The sequence below is a fragment of the Corythoichthys intestinalis genome, chromosome 14, assembly GCF_030265065.1.
Source record: "Corythoichthys intestinalis isolate RoL2023-P3 chromosome 14, ASM3026506v1, whole genome shotgun sequence".
NCBI lineage: Eukaryota > Metazoa > Chordata > Actinopteri > Syngnathiformes > Syngnathidae > Corythoichthys > Corythoichthys intestinalis.
The window spans coordinates 4814216-4834986 of record NC_080408.1 but is presented as its reverse complement, the minus strand read 5'-3'; the positions used below and the strand labels follow the sequence as shown (position 1 = coordinate 4834986).

Genomic DNA, 20771 nt, shown 5'->3' with positions numbered 1-20771 from the left:
AAGTACCTGAGTTGAGCCTCAAACTGTACAAAAAAAATAAATAAATGAGGATCTATGTTCAACAAAAGAACAGTTGGCTAACTGACATAGCAAAAGTCTGCTAGCTTAAATGCTACAAAATGCTATCGTTTTTTTACAATGCTCTTAACAAATGGTTCAGACACATGTTTCCACAAAAAATGGCTAAATATACCAATAAACTAAATTATGAATGCATTACAAAAAACATTAGCTCAAACAAAAACATAGCTTATGTTGGTCTTAACAGGGAGCAGCTGGATTCAGCCATGTGAAATGAGGTAGACTAGAGGCCCGTGTGTCCACCCAAATTAAATAAACTAAATGCAAACACTTTCAAAACAAAACATTACAACGCCACTTTAATTAAACGAATACTCGAAGCAGCCAAATTTAAATTCGAATCTTTTTTCCAATCGAAAACTCGAGTTAATTGATTAATCGTTGCACCACTAGTTGAATTGTATTGAGCTGGGAAAGGATACAAAAAAATCTCTAAAAGTCTGAATGTTCATCAATCGACAGTCAGAGAAGTTGTCTGCAAATGGAGAGGGTTTGGCACTGTTGCTTCTCTCCCAACGAGTAGCTGTCCACCAAAGATGATGCCAAGAGTTCAGCGCAGAATAGTTAGAGAAGTAAAAAAGAACCCTACAGTGTCTGCTAAAGACTTACAGAAATCATTGGCACAGTCCAATATATCTGTGCACACGTCAACTATATGCAAAACTATGGCCAAGAAGTTCATGGGAGGACTCCACAGAGGAAGCTATTGCTGTCTAAAAAAACAACAACATTGTTGCTCGTTTAATGTTCACAAAAAAAAAAACACTTGGACACTCCACAGACGTTTTGGCAAAATATTTTCTGGACTGATGAAACCAAAGTTGAATTGTTTGGGAGTAACACACATTGTCGTGTGTGGAGGAAAAATGGAATAGCTCACCAACATCAACACCTCATCCTCACCGTGAAGCATGGTGGAGGGAGCATCATGATTTGGGCTGTTTTGCTGCCTCAGGACCTGGACAACTTGCAATCATTAACGGAAGAACAAATTCAAAAGTTTATCAGGCTGTTTTGCAGGAAATCCTGAGGCCGTCTATCAGACAGTTGAAGTTAAAAAGAGGATGGATGCTGCAACAAGACAATGATCCAAAGCACAGAAGTAAATCAATTTCAGAATGGTTTCAGAAGAACAAAATACACGTTGTGAAGTGGCCTAGTCAAAGTCCAGACTTGAACCCCATTGAGATGCCGTGGCATGACCTAAAGACAGCGATTCATGCCAGACATCTTAGGAATCTGACTGAACTACAGCAGTTTTGTCGAGATGAATGGGCCAAGATTAGTGCTGATCGATGTGGCAGACCGATCTGCAGCTACAGGAAGCTTCTGGTTGAAGTTATTGCTGCCAAAGGTGGGGGGGCAACAAAATATTATTAAATATTAAATGTTATTAAATATTAAATCACTTATTTTCCCCCTTCTGTAATTGTTTGGATACTATCCTCATTAAAATATGAAAACCTAGAAATGTTTGGGTGGTTTTAGTTAAAGCAAATACTGTATTTTCATCTGTGTGATTTTGACAAAGATCAGATCACATTTGATGGTGATTTTATGCAGAAATGTGAGAAATTGCAAAAGGTTCAGATACTTTTTCATACCATTGTATATTTGTTAAATGCAAAGTCAGGCATTAAAGGGTTGCAGACAAAAAAATTTAAACAAATCTGATTGCCTGAACATTGATTTAATATTTATTTAATTAAATTCAAAAAATAAAGAAAATGTCAAAATTCATTTAAAAAAAACAACAACTAATTTTCTATATTTTCTCACAAAAGATACTTTTTCATTTTTAAGGATTTCATGAAAAAAAAAATCCTACAAATTCCATTTGATTTTTGTTTATTTTTATATATACTGTACATATACTCTATAATATATATTATAATAAGAAATAGTAATATGTATTTAGATAGTATTCACGATTTTTAAAAAATTGATCTTAATAATTTTAGATAGTAACATATCAATATATTAATATATTTTATTGTATTAAATTATACATATTTTCATAACTTTTTAAAATAATAAAAAAATAAACATGAGATGTATTTAAGGTAAAAAAAAAAATAAAAAAAAAAAAGGAAAAAAGAATATTTATCGTTTTTATTTCCATGTCAGCTTTTTTAAAAACAGAACAATATAAACAGAAAAATAATTTTAAAATATTTGAAATGAAATTTTGGAAAACATTTAGGGGGGAAAAAAATCATTTACAGGTTTTCGCCTTCTTTCTATTTAAATAAAAAATGTTAATAAATGTTAAAAATACAAACTGAAAAATACATAAAATAATAATAAATGCAGAATGTTATAAACATTAAAAATAGAAATTATTAAAATAAATTTAAAAATTAATTTAAAAAAAAAACATTTCCTTTTTTGGGGCCTTTTTATGCATGCAAATTTTAAAAAATGTAAATCGTAGGACTAAAAACTGAAAAACTAACGCATAAATTTTTTAAAAAAACAATCATTAAAAAGAGGTTTTGTTTTTTGTTATAATATTCTACATTTCCATTTACATAAAAAATGTAAATATCAAAAATAGAACTTCAAAATAGAGATTTTTTTTTTTTTTTGTATTCCCCAATATTTTTATGTCTATTTTGTCACAAATGCAAATTCGGGCACCAAAGGGTTACAGACATAATTTTAAAAAATAAAATCTGATTGCCAAAACCTGTAATATATATTTATCTAATTAAATTTTTAAAAAATAAAGAAAATAGGAGTAATTCATTTTTTAAAAATCTAATCTTCTATATTTTCCCACAATTTTTTTTTTTTTTTTTCATAATTTAATATTTTTTTTACATGGGGCGGGGGTGGCTAAACAATGGTATTGCTCCCGGACCCGGATTAACATAGGACCGGCCCTGATTCCAACAGTTGTCCTCTAACTGGTTTGTTGCCAGACGGGAAAATCCCTGCAGTACTTTTGAAGGAATCTCTCTGGCGCGCACACACACGGGAGAATTTATTAAACCTAAAATAGATTCTCGACTTGGGGAGTGGGGGGGGGGGGGGGGGGGGGTTAGTAAGGGAGGTCTAACGGGGCTCAGGAAATTCTTTGCGTGTTGCTTGGTTGTGCTCAGCCACAAAAGCAAAAGATCAGAAGCGGGAACATGCAAACAACATGGAAAGCAGGTCATCCGAGTGGTCCAACCTGATCAGTCGCCGCGACATGTTCAGACGTGGCGCGGCAAAACAAAGTCGACATGACTCATCGCAATACGTATCGGTGAGACAGGTGTGTGCACCTGTCGGTTTTTCACCTGGCCATGCTCCAAAAGTGTTTTAGCGGCACTCGACGGCTGCTGATAACGGTGCTAGACGTCCAATCCATTTAAAACGCCCCTCTCAGTCTAAACGTATTGGACGTCTAGCGCTGTCAATGGCACTGAAAGCTAGTTTGCTCAGTTTAAATGATGTCTCTGTACCAGTGGCGCCACCAGGGGGTAAATTGGTCGGCCACCCCACTGGCCACCCCGCTTGCCAGTATATCGTTAGATTGTTGTAGCATCAGTTATGCATTTCATCCCAAATGAATGCATTTATTTTGTTTTGTTAAATGTAGGGCTGTCAAATTTATCGCGTTAACGGGCGGTGATTAATTTTTAAAATGAATCACGTGAAAATATTTATCGCAATTAACGCATTTGCGGTACGACTCACTCACGCATTGCCGCAAACAGCCTACAATGGCGCCGTTTTATTTACATACAGAGATAAGAGGCAGTGTCAAGTAGGGCTGCAGCTATCGATTATTTTAGTAGTCGATTAATCGATGAACTATTTATTCGAATAATCGAGTAATAACGAAGATTAAAAATTAAAATACCTTAGGTGAGCCTCTAACAGTATAAAAAAAATGAATGAGGATCTATGTACAACAAAAGAACAGTTGGCTAATTTACATAGCAAAAGTCAGCTAGCTTAAATTCTATAAAATGCTAATATTCTTTTTACGATGTTGTTAAATGGTTGAGACACATAATCCCATTATAAATGGCTAAATATACCCTTTAAACTAAAATACGAATGCATTAAAAAAAAAAATCTCAAACAAAAACTTAGCTTATGTTAGTCTTAACAGAGAGCAGATGGATTCAGCCATGTGAAATGAGGTAGACTAGAGGGCAGTGCATCCACCCAAATCAATTAAACTAAATGAGAACACTTTCAAAACAAAACATTACAACACCACTTTAATTAAACGAATACTCAAAGCAGCAAAATTTAATTCGAATCTTTTCTTCTAATCGAATACTCGAGTTCATCTATTAATCGTTAAAGCCCTAGTGTCAAGTGAGTGGAGTAGATACAAGCATTCATTGGGGCCGTGCTTCTAATTGGCAAAAGCTTTGCAATCCCTCCCACAGCAACTATAAATATTGTGGGAAGCGACGTGAGGAAGAATAACAAGAGTTGTTCTATTTCTTAACACCCTGTAGTGTAACCAACGCAGAGAAGATATAGCATTTGCAGCCACCACTCACAGTCATGGTTGCACCACTTCCCATCATGCATTTGGGCAGAACAGTTAAGTCGCGACTAGAGGTGGGAATCTTTGGGCACCTAACGATTCGATTACGATTACGATTCAGAGACTCCGATTCGATTATAAATCGATTAGTGATGCCCCCCTCCCCCCATTTTTGGTTTTGTTTTAATGTTTTGTATATTTGTTCCAAAATTGTTCAAAAATCCTCTCAGGCTAAATAAACCAAACTACTATTTTAGTAAAAATAGTAAATGAAATACTCAAGTCCCCATTCTGTATCAGCAGCTTTAAACTACATTCAATTAATTTAATGTTGTGAATCAACCGTTAAAGTTGTTAAAATTGCGCCCGTTATTCCATAATTTCCCTCATGTCTTCTTTCGACATGTGAAAGTTTTAAAACCGTTTCATCATTTAAAGATAGATTCAAGTCAAGATTTTGCCGATTTAGGGGTATTTTAGATCAAAAGTAATTAGGTTCTCTACAACAGAGCCTTCTAGAGAAGTCTACTGCTATAAGATGGCGCCTGTTTACTAGCGCGGGAAAGTCTGTCATTTCACATCTAGTCTAGATATATGTGATATCTACCATAGCTGGGCGCTGTTTGTAGCGGCTGACGGCCGCAGTCAGGTATTATTGGGTTTTTTCACCTAGCGGCATTAGCTGAACATGATATTTACTCTCGGTCCGTTCCTCATTGCATCCAGAAGACCGCGCTGACTGCGTTTTATTTCCGCTTTTTCTGGTATAATTCAATAATCGGAATTTGGATGTTTGTGAATCGTTGTCGAATCTTCCACGGCCGAATTGCGAATAATCTAAGAATCTGAAATTTTGCGCGCCTCTAGTCGCTACAGTATCATTTACTGAAAGCTCAACAAATACACTTGATGGCAATATTTAGTCACAATATACAAACTCACATTTATCCTTTAAGAATCTATCCGTGGGTCCCTTTCATAGAAATGGGTTAATGCCATCTCGTGGATTTATTGTTATAATAAACAAATACAGTACTTATGTACAGTATGTTGAATGTATATATCCGTCTTGTCTTATCTTTCCAGTCCAACAATAATTTACAGAAAAATATGGCATATTTTAGAGATTGTTTGAATTGCCATTAATTACGATTAATTTTTAAGCTGTGATTAACTCGATTAAAAATTTTAATCGTTTGACAGCCCTGGTTAAATGTACACCTAATGCCTAATATACGCTAATTGAGCACTATAAGGCATGTGTTCATAGATAAGCCACACCGGACTATAAGCCGCAGCTGTCCTCATTGTATTATGAGATATTAACACCAAAAGATATTAACCGGTAATACTTCATTTGACAGCAAAATCAAATGACTTTCATAAGACCAAATGAACCCCCATGAAGCTTTGAACCACATGGTTGCAAAGCTTCATTGCTTCAAGAAGCTTCATTTGGTCATCACTGCTCCCTTGGGCGAGATAGTCAACCTCTGCTACCACCTGCGGTCAACACGATTGTTGTCCAACATGTCTCCTAGCATGCATTGCAGCGCAACAGATGCAAATAACTATCAAAATTCATGTTCTGTGCTAATTATTTCTTCAGTTACTGTTCCAGTTGTTTCATTATTACTAGTTATGGTATTTGGTAACACTATATTTGACAGTGGCGCCACAAGACTGTCATTAGACAATGATAATTATGATATGACACTGTCATGACCATTTATGAATGCTTATAACAGATGTCATTTAGTGTTATCTGGCAAATTATCTCACTTTTGGATGTAAAAATTCAAGCTGGACATAAATACAGTTAGTGACATCATTTGCCAGATGACACTTAATGACATAAGCATTCAGTAAGGCCCATGACAGTGTCATGTCATGATTATGATGGTCTTATGACAGTCTTATGACACCGCTGTCAAATAAAGTGTTCCATTTTAACTGAAATAAATCAACAAATAAGCCGCACTGGACTATAAGCCGCAGGATTCAAAATGAAGGAAAAAAGTAGCGGCTTATAGTCCGACAATTACGGTAAACATAACACGATAAAACAGAATTGTCGTGGAACTCAAAATGTTGACTGGGCAGTTATGGACTGCACATTAAATCATTTATAACATCAAATATTACACAATACACCAAAGTATATCAGTAGCCGTGTCCTTAAGTCTTTCCGATAGTTTTCCCCTGACCTTTTTACTGCAATAATATAATGAAAACCTGAAATTATGGCTTTAGTTTTGGCCACCCCAAGATTTTAAGTGGCCCCATCTGGCCACCCCTATGAAAAATTTCTGGAGAAGCCACTGCTCTGTACCTGTGCAATCACTCTTGTCTTTGTCTTCCTCTGTCTGGGACTAAGACAAAGTCACTTCACTTGCTGGGCTCATTTGAGCTAGTTTTTTGAATAGCTAATGCGCCATGAGTAGGCGGGACAATCTGCGATACTAAAACAGCACTGGCATTAAATAATGTTTGACGATTTGGCAATTATTTACGTTTTTTTTCCACGATTACACATTGTAAAAATTAAATTTGGTGTCTACAGTCTAAATGGATTGGACATCTTGCACATTCATCATTAGCACAAAGAAAATAGATGTTTATTCAAACTATGAAAAGTTGCATTTCTATTTGAAAATTAGGGCTGTCAGAATGATCGCGTTAATGGGCGGTAATTAATTTTTTAAATTAATGACGTTAAAATATTTGAAGCAATTAACGCACATGCCCCGCTCAAACAAATTAAAATGACAGCACAGTGTAACGTCAGCTTGTTACTTGTTTCTTGGTGTTTGGCGCCCTCTGCTGGCACTTGGGTCCAACTGATTTTATGTGTTAGTACTATGAGTGAGCATGGTGTAATTATTGACATCAACAATGGCGAACTACTAGTTTATTTTTTGATTGAAAATTTTACAAATTTTAATAAAACGAAAACATTAAGAGGGGTTTTAATATGATTTTTTTTTTTTTTTTTTTTTTTTTTTTTATGATAATGCAAAACAAATGACTGTCTAAGGTGCTCGAAAAATAATTTTGACCAATTACAAAATTTTTTTTTTATGTTCATTTTATTCATTTTTGTTGCAGTTTTATTGCTTTACAACTTTTATACATACATAGGACAGTCAATTACAAAGTAGGGCTGTCAAAATTATCGCGTTAACGGGCGGTAATTAATTTTTTAAATTAATCACGTTAAAATATTTGAAGCAATTAACGCACATGCCCCGCTTAAACAGAATAAAATGACAGCTCAGGGTCATGTGCACTTGTTACTTGTGTTTTTTGGAGTTTTGTCACCCTCTGCTGGCGCTTGGGTGCGACTGATTTTATGGGTTCAGCACCATGAGAATTGTGTAATTATTGCCATCAACAATGGGGAGCTACTAGTTTATTTTTTGATTGAAAATTTTGCAAATTTTATTAAAACGAAAACATTAACATAATATAAAATTTCTATAACTTGTACTAACATTTATCTTTTAAGAACTACAAGTCTTTCTATCCAGGGATTGCTTTAACAGAATTTTAATAATGGTAATGCCATCTTGTTGATTTATTGTTATAATAAACAAATACAGTCCTTAAGTACCGCATGTTGAATATATAAATCCATCTTGTCTTATCGTTCCATTCCAACAATAATTTACAGAAAAATATGGCATATTTTAGAGATGGTTTGAATTGCGATTAATTACAATTAATTACTTTTTAAGCTGTGATTAACTCGATTAAAAATTTAAATCGTTTGACAGCCCTAATACAAAGACACTTATCGGCCACCGGGGGGGCCTGGCCCCCGCTTAAAATCCGCTTATGCTCACGGTATGGCGATACAACAATTATCGATACATAGGGTGGGAAATCATTCAACAAAACAACCAATAAACATTAAAAAAGCTCTCGTCATCCTTCTGCTGTGATTTTAAATGAGTTTATCACTGGTAGACGTCCAATCCGTTTGCTGCCACTATACCAGTTCAAATGAATTGGACTTTACTCGTGTTAAACGCATTCCAATAAATGCGTTTAACAAGAATGACTAGACGCCAATTGATTTGACGACTATAATCGTCAATGGTACTAAAAGTTTATGATAGTTATTAAAAACGCGATCGTGTGTACAAACAAACAAACAAAAAAGATGTTTTTCCCCTCGTGAAAAGTGAAACGCGATACAGCGAGGAATGGTTGGAAACACTTTTGTCTTGTTTTTATCAACTTTCAAACTCTTCCCTGTTTCAACTCAGAACCAGAGCAGACCGAACCGACTCGCAAGCTAAACAAGCCACTCACCTTCGGATAACTCCAACTCCAGCTCGGCAAGTTTGGCCCGAACCTCCACGGGTATCGGTACCAGCGGGTCCATATCCGCCATTCCGCCGTCAAACTCCCTTTTTCTCCCCTCCCTCTTCTTTTTTTCCTTTCAAAAATATTCAGAAAAAGATCCGAGTCGGAACTGATTTTACTCCTTGACCCAGTCAGCGAGCCGTCAAGCTCGCGGATGTGTAAACTAGCTGTTTCCGGTCCGCTCGCCTGTCAAAAACAAAACTGCCTTATCGGCTGTAAATATCATTTTAAAAAAATACGATGTGCGATAAGCACGCTGTTAGCCAAACTGGTTGTTATCGCTTGACGGCCATTTTGCGTCAGTGCAATTACATTTCTAGCTCTATAGACCCTACTCACCTACGTCACAAAATGACGTGTCGCTGTATCCGGCCGCCATATTGTCCGTATTTTTTAGACCTATTCTCATTGTTTTCAATTAGTCGTGCAAGTTATACAGCAATTCATGGAAGCCCCGGTGTTATCTGACGCCGTAAACTCATTGGATGCGTTGCATAAAAGGCGTTATGTGGAAAAGCCTCAGTTTATCCATTCGCCAGATCCATATTTGATGCCTAAATCGATGTTTTTCGACCCGCTGTCTTCGCCGTCTTCGCCTGACCCTGATATTTACAACTATCTTGTCCACACAAAATCGCCTATTCTCACGAAAGTTTGAAAAACTTTAAGAGCTTGGAGGCTTATAAATGCTACGTTGCTGGTTGGGTGAAACAGGTCCTCGTACACGAAAATTCGGCGGGAATCTTGTGCTCGGGAAGGTGAGTTACGAAATTTTCAATTCAAAATCTTTTGTTCTTGCTAACATCCACTGTCAAGTTTAATGTATTTCATGTCATTTGTCAATGGAGCTAGGGGTTTTAATGTTTATATGGTTTAGCGATAGCACTCTCACTACATTCATATATAATATGTAATAAATATGAAGTGCGATAGCACTACTCCAGATTGTCCCTAGTTGAATTTATTTTTTGGCTTTTGACCTCAATAGTGAAATTGTAAATTAATTGTATGACAACTGTCTTATTATCCCCTTATAATTATATACAGGATTTCGCAAAAGTATTCGGCCCCCTTGAATCTTGCAACCTTTCGCCACATTTCAGGCTTTAATTTTTTTTGTCAAGAATCAACAACAAGTGGGACACAATCGTGAAGTGGAACAACATTTATTGGATAATTTAAACTTTTTTAACAAATAAAAAACTGAAAAGTGGGGCGTGCAATATTATTCGGCCCCTTTACTTTCAGTGCAGCAAACTCACTCCAGAAGTTCAGTGAGGATCTCTGAATGATCCAATGTTGCCCTAAATGACCAATGATGATAAATAGAATCCACCTGTGTCTAATCAAGTCTCCGTATAAATGCACCTGCTCTGTGATAGTCTCAGGGTTCTGTTTAAAGTGCAGAGAGCATTATGAAAACCAAGGAACACACCAGGCAGGTCCGAGATACTGTTGTGGAGAGGTTTAAAGCCGGATTTGGATTTCCCAAGCTTTAAACATCTCAAGGAGCACTGTGCAAGCCATCATATTGAAATGGAAGGAGCATCAGACCACTGCAAATCTACCAAGACCCGGCCGTCCTTCCAAACTTTCTTCTCAAACAAGGAGAAAACTGATCAGAGATGCAGCCAAGACGCCCATGATCACTCTTGATGAACTGCAGAGATCTACAGCTGAGGTGGGAGAGTCTGTCCATAGGACAACAATCAGTCGTACACTGCACAAATCTGGCATTTATGGAAGAGTGGCAAGAAGAAAGCCATTTCTCAAAGATATCCATAAAAAGTCTCGTTTAAAGTTTGCCACAAGCCACCTGGGAGACACACCAAACATGTGGAAGAAGGTGCTCTGGTCAGATGAAACCAAAATTGAACTTTTTGGCCACAATGCAAAACGATATGTTTGGCGTAAAAGCAACACAGCTCATCACCCTGAACACACCATCCCCACTGTCAAACATGGTGGTGGCAGCATCATGGTTTGGGCCTGTTTTTCTTCAGCAGGGACAGGGAAGATTGTTAAAATGGACGGGAAGATGGATGCAGCCAAATACAGGAACATTATGGAAGAAAACCTGTTGGTATCTGCACAAGACCTGAGACTGGGACGGAGATTTATCTTCCAAGCCTGAAATGTGGCGAAAGGTTGCAAGGTTCAAGGGGGCCGAATACTTTTGCAAGGCACTGTATTTTCAGGTAGTTCATTCACAACGTCTGAGTGTATGTTGTCGGCGATTAGCCTAGCAATGATCTTAATTGTGGTTGTCAGCCCAAAACCCTCTAAATATATATTAAATGCATCTTACCAGATATAAAATGACTACTACATAATCTGTGGTAGTCGTTTGGAGCCCAGTTTTCTCGTCGAATTGCAGCAGTCCATCTCGCTCTCCTCTCCGGGTCTCTCGAAATACGGTAAAACTTCAAGTCTCTCCGTCTATCTTCTCTGTTTTTGCAACCGACCGCCACACACGACTTCACCATTTTGATTATTAATGTTAACGAGCAGAAGAACACGCCATAATAGGAGGAATTTACGAAGCGCTAATGCATTAACATGACGAGTATACGGACAACATGCCGCGGGGGCGTGGCTGTGACGTCACGTGAGTAGGGTCTATAGACAAGTGGTACCTCTACTTACGAAATTCATTGGTTCTGAAAGTAGTTTCTTAACTTGAAAATTCTGTAAGTATAGACGTGTTTTCTATGTAAATGCCCTAATCTACATAGGCGGAGTTTGACTTTTGGGGCAGGAGGGGCACAAGATGTTGATGATCCCGAAACGCAGTGTCAGCAATAAAATGAACTTAGAAGAATATTTATAACTAGGCCTGCAAGCAGGACTGAACGGGCCCTCGCAATCTAGCGCAACTCGGACAGTGTGCAGGTCAGGGTGGTGGCAGATCGTCCTCTCTAATCATCTCATTAGAATCTAACATGCTCGAAAGTCACCTCTATACATTCAGACACCTAAGAGATAAAAACCCCTATTGGAGAGAGTACTACAAAAAAGGAGCGAATAAAGGGTCGTCACGGCAACAGACAGAGACATGTGGACATGGGCCGTAAAATAAGTATTTTAAAAGGTCTTGAAACTACAATGACCAACCTGAAAAGAACTGGACATATATTTTTAAAAATGAGTGACTTTCTATTGCCACTAGTTGGCGCTGTAGGGTTGATGCAAATGACCCCTACAGGACCCTTCAGAGTCTGACTCAACAAGCACGAGATGTTTGGCACAGATATGTTGTAGAAGTTATGACTGTTCAAAACTTGTGGTGAGACGAAATGGCTTCAGTCATTTTCACTTCTCCTGTTGGACTCTTCTGCTTCAACCAAACCTCAGTATTTTTCATCAGGCACCTGAACACATGTCTTATGGCTCCCCTGATGCAGGTTTCAGGTAAATATATTTTTTTCCTTGGAGGAGGAGCCTGTTTAGTAAAAAAAAAGGCATTTCCTGTTCCCACTAGGGGGCGCTAGGCCTAATGGGTAATGTTTCAATGCACTCGTGTTAAGGGTGGGATCCCGCACATACATGCCAGATATGAAAAAGATTGAACGTTGTGTCAAGGAGCTATTAGTCTTTTACTGAATTTGTCATTTTGTCAAAAAAATGGCCGACTTTGGCACCACGCCCAGGTCAGACCCATGAATAAAAACGCAGCATTTTGAAAATTTTAGATCTCCTATGTCTCCTGAATAGTCTCACCAATTTTGAAGATGATCCAACTAACTCCCTCTGTGACAAGGTCTCAAATGTGCACCCTGTTAATTGACAAAAATTTCACATTCGATCCAAAATACCCGATTTCCTGTTGGGTTTGGAATATGGGTTCAAGAGACTTTTTGGAGCAGTTTTGCGCAAGGTATCGACTCTCCAAATTTCATTGCTCTACGTTAAAAAAACCTAATAGGAAATGCCTTTTTGAAAAATTCAAGGGGGCGCCACTGAGCTATTTTGTTATATTTATTTGTAACGTCGCAAGATTATCAAAATCCATGCAAAGCCGCATGTATATGCAAAATTTGGTCAGTTTTCATGCATGTTCAGGACTCCAAATGTAAACTATACTACAAATGGATAAAAATTTCACATTCGATCCAAACTACCTGATTTTCTGTTTGATTTGGAAAATGGGTGCAAGAGACTTTTTGGAACAGTTTTGCATAAGGTATGGACTCCCCAAATTTCATTGCTCTACGTTGAAAAAACCCAATAGGAAAGGCCTGTTTTAAAACTCCTTTCTGTCGCCACTAGTTGGCACTGTAAAGTTGATGCAAATGACCCTTACAAGACCCTTCAGGGTATGACTCTCAACAAGCACGGGAAGTTTGGTGCAGAAATGTTGTATATCTGCTGAGTTATGACTGTTCAAAGTTTTGGGTGAGACAAATTGTTGACGGTCATTTTCACTTTCCTGTTTGGACCCCGCCGCTTCAACGAAACTTCAATATTTTTCATCAGGCACCTGAACACAGGTCTTAAGGCTCCCCTGATGCAGGTTTAAGGTCAACAGATTTTTTTCCCTTGAAGGAGGAACCTGTCTCGTAAAAAAAAGGCATTTCCTGTTCTCACTAGGGGGCGCTAGGCCTAATGGGTAATATTTCAATGCACTCGTGTTAAGGGTGGGATACCGCACATACATGCCATATATGAAAAAGATTGAACGTTGTGTCAAGGAACTATTAGTCATTTACTGAATTTGTCATTTTGCCGAAAAAATGGCCGACTTTGGCACCACGCCCAGGTCAAACCCGTGAATGGAAACGCACCATTTTACAAATTTAAGATCTCATATGTCTCCTGAACAGTCTCACCAATTTTGAAGATGATCCAACTAACTCCCTCGGCGAAAAGGTCTCAAATGTGCACCCTGTAAATCGATAAAAATTTCATATTCGATCCAAAATAACCGATTTCCTGTTGGGTTTGGAATATGGGTGCCAATGCTTTTTTGGAGCGGTTTTGGACAAGGTATAGACTCCCCAAATGTCATAGCTCTACGCTGACAGACCCTAATGTTATAGGCCAATTTTAAAATTTCAAGCGGACGCCACAGAGCCATTTTGTTAGATTTTTTTGCAACGTTGCAAAATTATCAAAATTTACAATTTTCCGCACGTATGTGCAAATTTTGGTGACTTTTCGTGCATGTTCAGGCCTCCAAATTGCCCGTTTTCATTCAAATCCTTTGCAAAACAATAGGGCCTTCACACGCTTAGTGCTCGGGCCCTAATAATGAGTTGACAATGAGCGTTTCTTGTTTCCCATCATTCTTGAAGGGAATTCTAAATCAGAACGCTTAGGCAATACTTTTTGCCAAGATCGTCATCCATTGAATAGGGTACGCCCGCCTGTGTCGTGCCAATGTAGTTACCCCAGTCAAAAATTGTATCCCCTGGGCGGAGCCATATGGAGGTAAATTTGTGTCTTTATTATTCAATCCAAAAAAAAAAGAAAAAAAAGTTGCTTTAATCAAAATATATATTTTAAATAAATTTTTAAAAAGTCGCTTCAATCAAAAAAGAATGTGTTTGAATGCAAAAATTTGAAAGGCAAAAAAAAAAATGCATGTGAAAGCTATTTTTTTTTTTTTATTGGAGAAAAGTTTAATATTTTAAATATTTATATATTATATATGTATATATTTGTATTATAAATATATATATTTATTAGGGCTATCTAAATTATCGGGTTAACGGGCGGTAATTAATTTTTAAAATTTATCACGTTAAAATATTTGACGCAATTAACGCACATGCCACGCTCAAACAGACTAAAATGAAGCTCAGGGTCATGTGCACTTGTTACTTGTGTTTTTTGGAGTTTTGTCGCCCTCTGTTGGCGCTTGGGTGCGACTAATTTTATGGGTTCAGCAACATGAGAATTGTGTGATTATTGACGTCAACAATGGGGAGCTACTAGTTTATTTTTTGATTGAAATTTTTGCAAATTTGATTAAAACGAAAACATTAACATAATATAAAATTTCTATAACTTGTACTAACATTTATCTTTTAAGAACTACAAGTCTTTCTATCCAGGGATTGCTTTAACAGAATTTTAATAATGGTAATGCCATCTTGTTGATTTATTGTTATAATAAACAAATACAGTACTCATGTACAGTATGTTGAATGTATATATCAGTCTTGTGTCTTATCTTTCCATTCCAACAATAATTTACAGAAAAATGTGGCATATTTTAGAGATGGTTTGAATTGCGATTAATTACAATTAATTACTTTTTAAGCTGTGATTAACTCGATTAAAAATTTAAATTGTTTGACAGCCCGAATCAAAATATATATGTTCAATAAAAAAAAGTCGCTTCAATCAAAAAAGGATGTGTTTGAATGCAAAATTTTGAAACGCAAAAAATGCACGTGAAAGCTATTTCTTTAAATGTAATTTTATTTTATTTTTTTAATTTTAATTTTTTCAAGTTTTTTTTTTTCAAGTTTTTTTTTATTTTTATTTTTATTTTTTTTTATTTTTTTAAGTTTTTTTTTAAAATTCTCAGCATGTACCCTAATCCCTGCCATTGCCCTGCCCTTGCCCTGCCCTTGCCTTGCAAATATATGTTTTGATTGAAGCAACTCTTTTTTTTTTTTTTTTTTTTTTTTTTTTTTTTTTTTTTTTATGGAATAATGAACACACAAATATACTTCCATATGGCTCCGCCCAGGGGATACAATTTTTCACTGGGGTTACTACATTGGCACGACACCGGCGGGCGTACCATATTCAATGGATGACGATCTTGGCGAACTGGTCTGCAGTCTGATCTTGAGTCCCGGAAAGAGGGAGTTTCCACGACAAGCGCCGACCCGAGCATTCAATTCCTGGGTTCCTGTTAACCGTGGAGGCGCATGTTGAAGCGGTGGAATCCGGGATACTTTCTGGTATCACCCCTGGTGGCCGAAAAGTTTCATTGCATGAAATTGACTTTCCAATATATATATAAATTGTAAAGCAATAAAACTGCAACAAAAATGAATGAAATGAACTCGGGCTGTCATAATTATCGCGTTAACAATGGCGAGCTGATAGTTTATTTTTGATTGATGTTATAATAAACAAATAGAGTACTTATGTACAGTATGTTGAATGTATACATCCGTCTTATGTCTTATCTTTCCATTCCAACAATAATTTAAAGAAAAATATGGGATATTTTCGAGATGGTTTGAATTGCGATTAATTACGAAGAATTAATTTTTAAGCTGCGACTAACTCGATTAAAAATTTTAATCGTTTGACAGCCCTAAAATGAACAAAAAATATTTTTTTTATAATGGGTCAAAATTATTTTTCGAACGGATCATGTGACTTTAGACGGTCATTTGCTTTGCATATAATTTTCAACAACAACAAAATAAAATCGTGGAGGGCAATTTAATTTTTGTAATGATTTTTTTCTTTGATTGAAAAAAAAAATTTTTTTGTGATTGAATGATTTAGACACAAATGTCCTACCCATAATATGGCCCAAACACAAAAAGGATTGCTTCAATCAAAGAAGACTTTTTCAATGAAAAATTAAGTTTTCAAATGCAAATTTTTCAATCTCAAATATTTTTTCACATTCAAAAACATTTTTTATGATTGAATTTTTATTTTTTAATTTAAGTGATTTTTCTTTTGGAAATCTATATTTTTTTGTATGAAGCAACTTATTTTTTGATTGAATAAGACAAAAACGTCCTAGTCAAAATGTGGCCTAAACACAAATCAACATTACTTCATTCAAAAAAGTTGCTTCAACCAAAAAAAAAACTTGACCCCAATCCAGGGCCGGCCCAGTTTATACCCAGACTATGCAGCTGCTTAGGGCCCCCTGACCACTAGGGGGCCCCCAATCTGGCAATTGTTTAATTTGTATTCTGTTTACTACAGTTTGCTTTATTTGACTTTTGTGAGTTTTGAGACTTGATTACAAGCTTAAAAAAATTAAAATTCTTCTTTAACTTCTTTCTTCCCTCTTTTAGAAAAAGGTTTGGCGCTATCTACTGTGAGTACTGACAATCATTTGGGGTGAGAAGTTTGAAGTATGCAGTGCAACAAAATCTGATTAATATACAAAATATGGACGTATGGGTTGGATTGCATGTATGGGTTTCACAGTACACTGTGACGAAATGGTGGGCCAAAAATATGGGCCCCTTTGCATCATTTTGCTTAGGGCCCCCAAATGGCCCGGCCCTGCCCCAATCAATACAAATTCAAAGAAAAATGGCTTTCACATGCATTTTTTTTAGTTTCAAATTTATTTTTGCAAATGAACTAGGGCTGTCAAACGATTACAATTTTTAATTGAGTTAATTACAGCTTAAAAATTAATTAATCGTAATTAATCGCATTTCAAACCATCTATAAAATATGCCATATTTTTCTGTAAATTATATATATATTCTGTAAAATTGTTGGAATGGAAAGATAAGACACAAGCTGGATATATACATTCAACATACGGTACATAAGGACTGTATTTGTTTATTATAACAATAAATCAACAAGATGGCATTAACATTCTGTTAAAGCGATCCATGGATAGAAATACTTGTAGTTCTTAAAAGATAAATGTCAGTACAAGTTATAGAAATTTTATATTAAAACCCCTCTTAATGTTTTCGTTTTAATAAAATTTGTAAAATTTTCAATCAAAAAATAAACTAGTAGCCCGCCATTGTTGATGCCTGAAGCCTATAAAATCAGTCGCACCCAAGCGCCAGCAGAGGGCGGCAAAACTCCATAAAACACAATTAACAAGTGGGCATTTCACTCTACTGTCATTTAAATCTGTCTGAGCGGGACATGTGCGTTAATCGCGTCAAATATTTTAACGTGATTAATTTAAAAAATTAATTAACGCCCGTTAACGCAATAATTTTGACAGCCCGAATTTAAACACATTTAAATTTTTATTTATTTTTTATTGAAGCGACTTTGATTGAAAATATATATTTTGATTGAAGCAACATTTTTTATTGAAGACACTTTCTTTCGATTAAATAATAAAGACACAAATCTACCTCCATATGGCTCCGCTCAGGGGATACAATTTTTGACTGGGGTAACTACATTGGAACAACACCGGCAGGCGTACCATATTCAATGGATGATGATCTTGGCGAAAAGTTATAGCTGTTCTAAGCAGCCTGATTTAGAATTCCCCTCTAGAATGATGGGAAACAACAAAAGGCTCATTGTCAACTTATTAGGCAAGGCAAATTTATTTATATAGCACAATTCAACACAAGGCAATTCAAAGTGCTTTACATCACATGAAGATCATAAAAATCACATTTAAATCAATACAACGTAAAAACCAAGACAATCAAAATCGGAAATAATATTATACATAAAAATCGCATTTAATTACGAATAGAATAAAAATAAATAAATAAAAATAAAACAAAAACTACTACTACTACTACTAATAATAATTGAAATCAGCAATGGAGATAAGCACAAGAGGAATAGAAAGCAAGTAGATTGAAATATATTATTATTAGGGCTGTCAAAATTATTGCGTTAACGGGCGTTAATTTTTTAAATTAACCACGTTAAAATATTAGACGCAATTAACGAGATGCCCCGCTCAGACAACTTTAAATGACGGTACAGTGAAACACTCACTTGCTAATTGTGTTTTATGGAGTTTTGCCGCCCTCTGCTGGCGCTTGGGTGCGACTGATTTTATAGGCTTCAGCACCCATGACCAAAGTAATTATTGACATCAACAATGGCGGGCTACAAGTTTATTTTTTGATTGAAAATTTTACAAATTTCATTAAGACAAAAACATTAAGAGGGGTTTTAATATAAAATTTCTATAAATTGTACTAACATTTTTCTTTTAAGAACTACAAGTCTTTCTATCGATGGATCGCTTTAACAGAATTTTTATGCCATCTTGTTGATTTATTGTTATAATAAACAAATACAGTCCTTATGTACTGTATGTTGAATGTATTTATCCATCTTGTGTCTTATCTTTCAATTCCAACAGTAATTTAAAGAAAAATATTGCATATTTTATGATGGTTTAAATTGCGATTAATTGCGAATAATTACGATTAATTAATTTTTAAGCTGTAATTAACTCGATTGAAAATTTTAATCGTTTGACAGCCCTAATTATTACTATTATAAATATTCTTGTAAGTTAATTTAATGGCTGACACTGCGTTTTGAGGTCATCAACATGTTGTGCCCCCCCCCGCCCCAAAAGTTAAGCTCCGCCTATGCCAGGTATGCTGGGCAATAGCAAATGGCGGAGAAGCTATGAGTATGTTATGTTCATTCTAATTAAACGAATACTCGAAGCAGCAAAATTTGATTTGAAGCTTTTTTTTCTAATTGAATTACTCGAGTTAATCGATTAACCATTTCAGCACAATATCGATATTGTATTATTATTTTCCTTTAATTCTCTTTTTTAAATCACAATATTTATTCTAGATTTTCCAATTTAATTGTATTTACATATTTCTACATACTGATAATATAGTTATAATAATTATCTATATTATGTTGAGGTGGTTGCAGCTCAACGTTGCATTCGTAGGAAGAATTGACGAAGAATAAGTTGTCTTTTAGCCAAAACTTGGCGTATTTAATTTCCATTGACATGCGTATACATCCTTTCTCATTGCTGTCTTCACAGGCAATCCCACAAATCAAAGTCATCAAAGTCAAACACAAAGAAGTAATAAATGTAGCACTTTAGATATTTAAGTCCCATCCTGCCATCTTGTGGCGAAAAGATAATATGTCAATAATAACAAGCAATAGGAGCATTATTTCCAAATCAACTGAGGACACATTTATGAATACAAAACATTTCCTCCATTTCTCTCAACATATTATATATATATGTATTATATATTATCGATCGGGTCCTATCACGTCATTTTCAAAGTATCGGAATCGGCAAAAAAATATCGGACATGTCTTTTTTTAATATATATATATATTTTTAGTTAAATCGTTTTCTAATTGTATTTAACGTTACAGACAAAACGTCTTACATTCATCCAGAGTCTTTAGTTTTGGCTAGGGCTATCAAATTTATCGCGTAAATGGCGGTAATTAATTTTTTAAAAATTAATCACGTTAAAATATTTAATACAATACCTGCTCACGCATTGTCGCGTTCAATCTATAATGGCACCGTTTTACCTATATATAGAGCTAACAGGCAGCGTAAAATGAGTAGAGAGAATTTTGGCAGTCTTTAGAGCCTCTTTTTAATTGGCTAAAGCCTTAAAATCCCTCTCTCAACAATTTGAAATATCGTGGGAAGCAATTTGGGGGAGAACGGTAGTGGTTGATCTTTTCCTTAACACCGTATGTTACTTCCCAACTCAGAGAAGATATATCAATTGGTGCCACTGCGCAGTCATGGTTGCACTTCCCATCATGCATTTGGGCAGAACAGTTAAATGGCTACGGTATCATTTACTGAAAGCTCAACAAATACACTGGATGGCAATATTTAGTCACAATATACAAAGTCACATTTATCCTTTAAGAATTACAAGTCTTTCTATCCGTGGATCCCTCTCACAGAAGAATGTTAATAATGTAAATGCCATCTTGAGGATTTATTGTCATAATAAACAAATACAGTACTTATGTACTGTATGTTGAATGATTAGATTCGTAGATACTATTATTTTTTCTTAATGCATTGCCAAAATGTATATGATCGGGAAAAATGTTCGGGAATGATTGGAATTGAATCGGGAGCACAAAGAAAAGCAATCGGATCGGGAAATATCAGGATCGGCAGATACTCAAACTA

General features: G+C 35.8%; 1 protein-coding gene across 4 annotated transcripts in view; it reads right to left on the bottom strand.

Moving 5' to 3' along the window:
- Positions 1 to 9113, bottom strand: part of LOC130930233 (disco-interacting protein 2 homolog C-like) — a 98376-nt gene extending 89263 nt beyond the window's left edge. For all 4 annotated transcript variants that reach the window (XR_009067017.1, XR_009067018.1, XM_057858030.1 and 1 more), the window contains exon 1: positions 8894 to 9113. Coding sequence is in view for 2 of the 4 variants with exons in the window: in XM_057858030.1 (XP_057714013.1) it covers positions 8894 to 8975 (82 nt within the window). In the remaining 2 variants the exon portion in view is untranslated. The remainder of the gene's footprint in view (positions 1 to 8893) is intronic.
- Positions 9114 to 20771: the final 11658 nt, after the last annotated feature.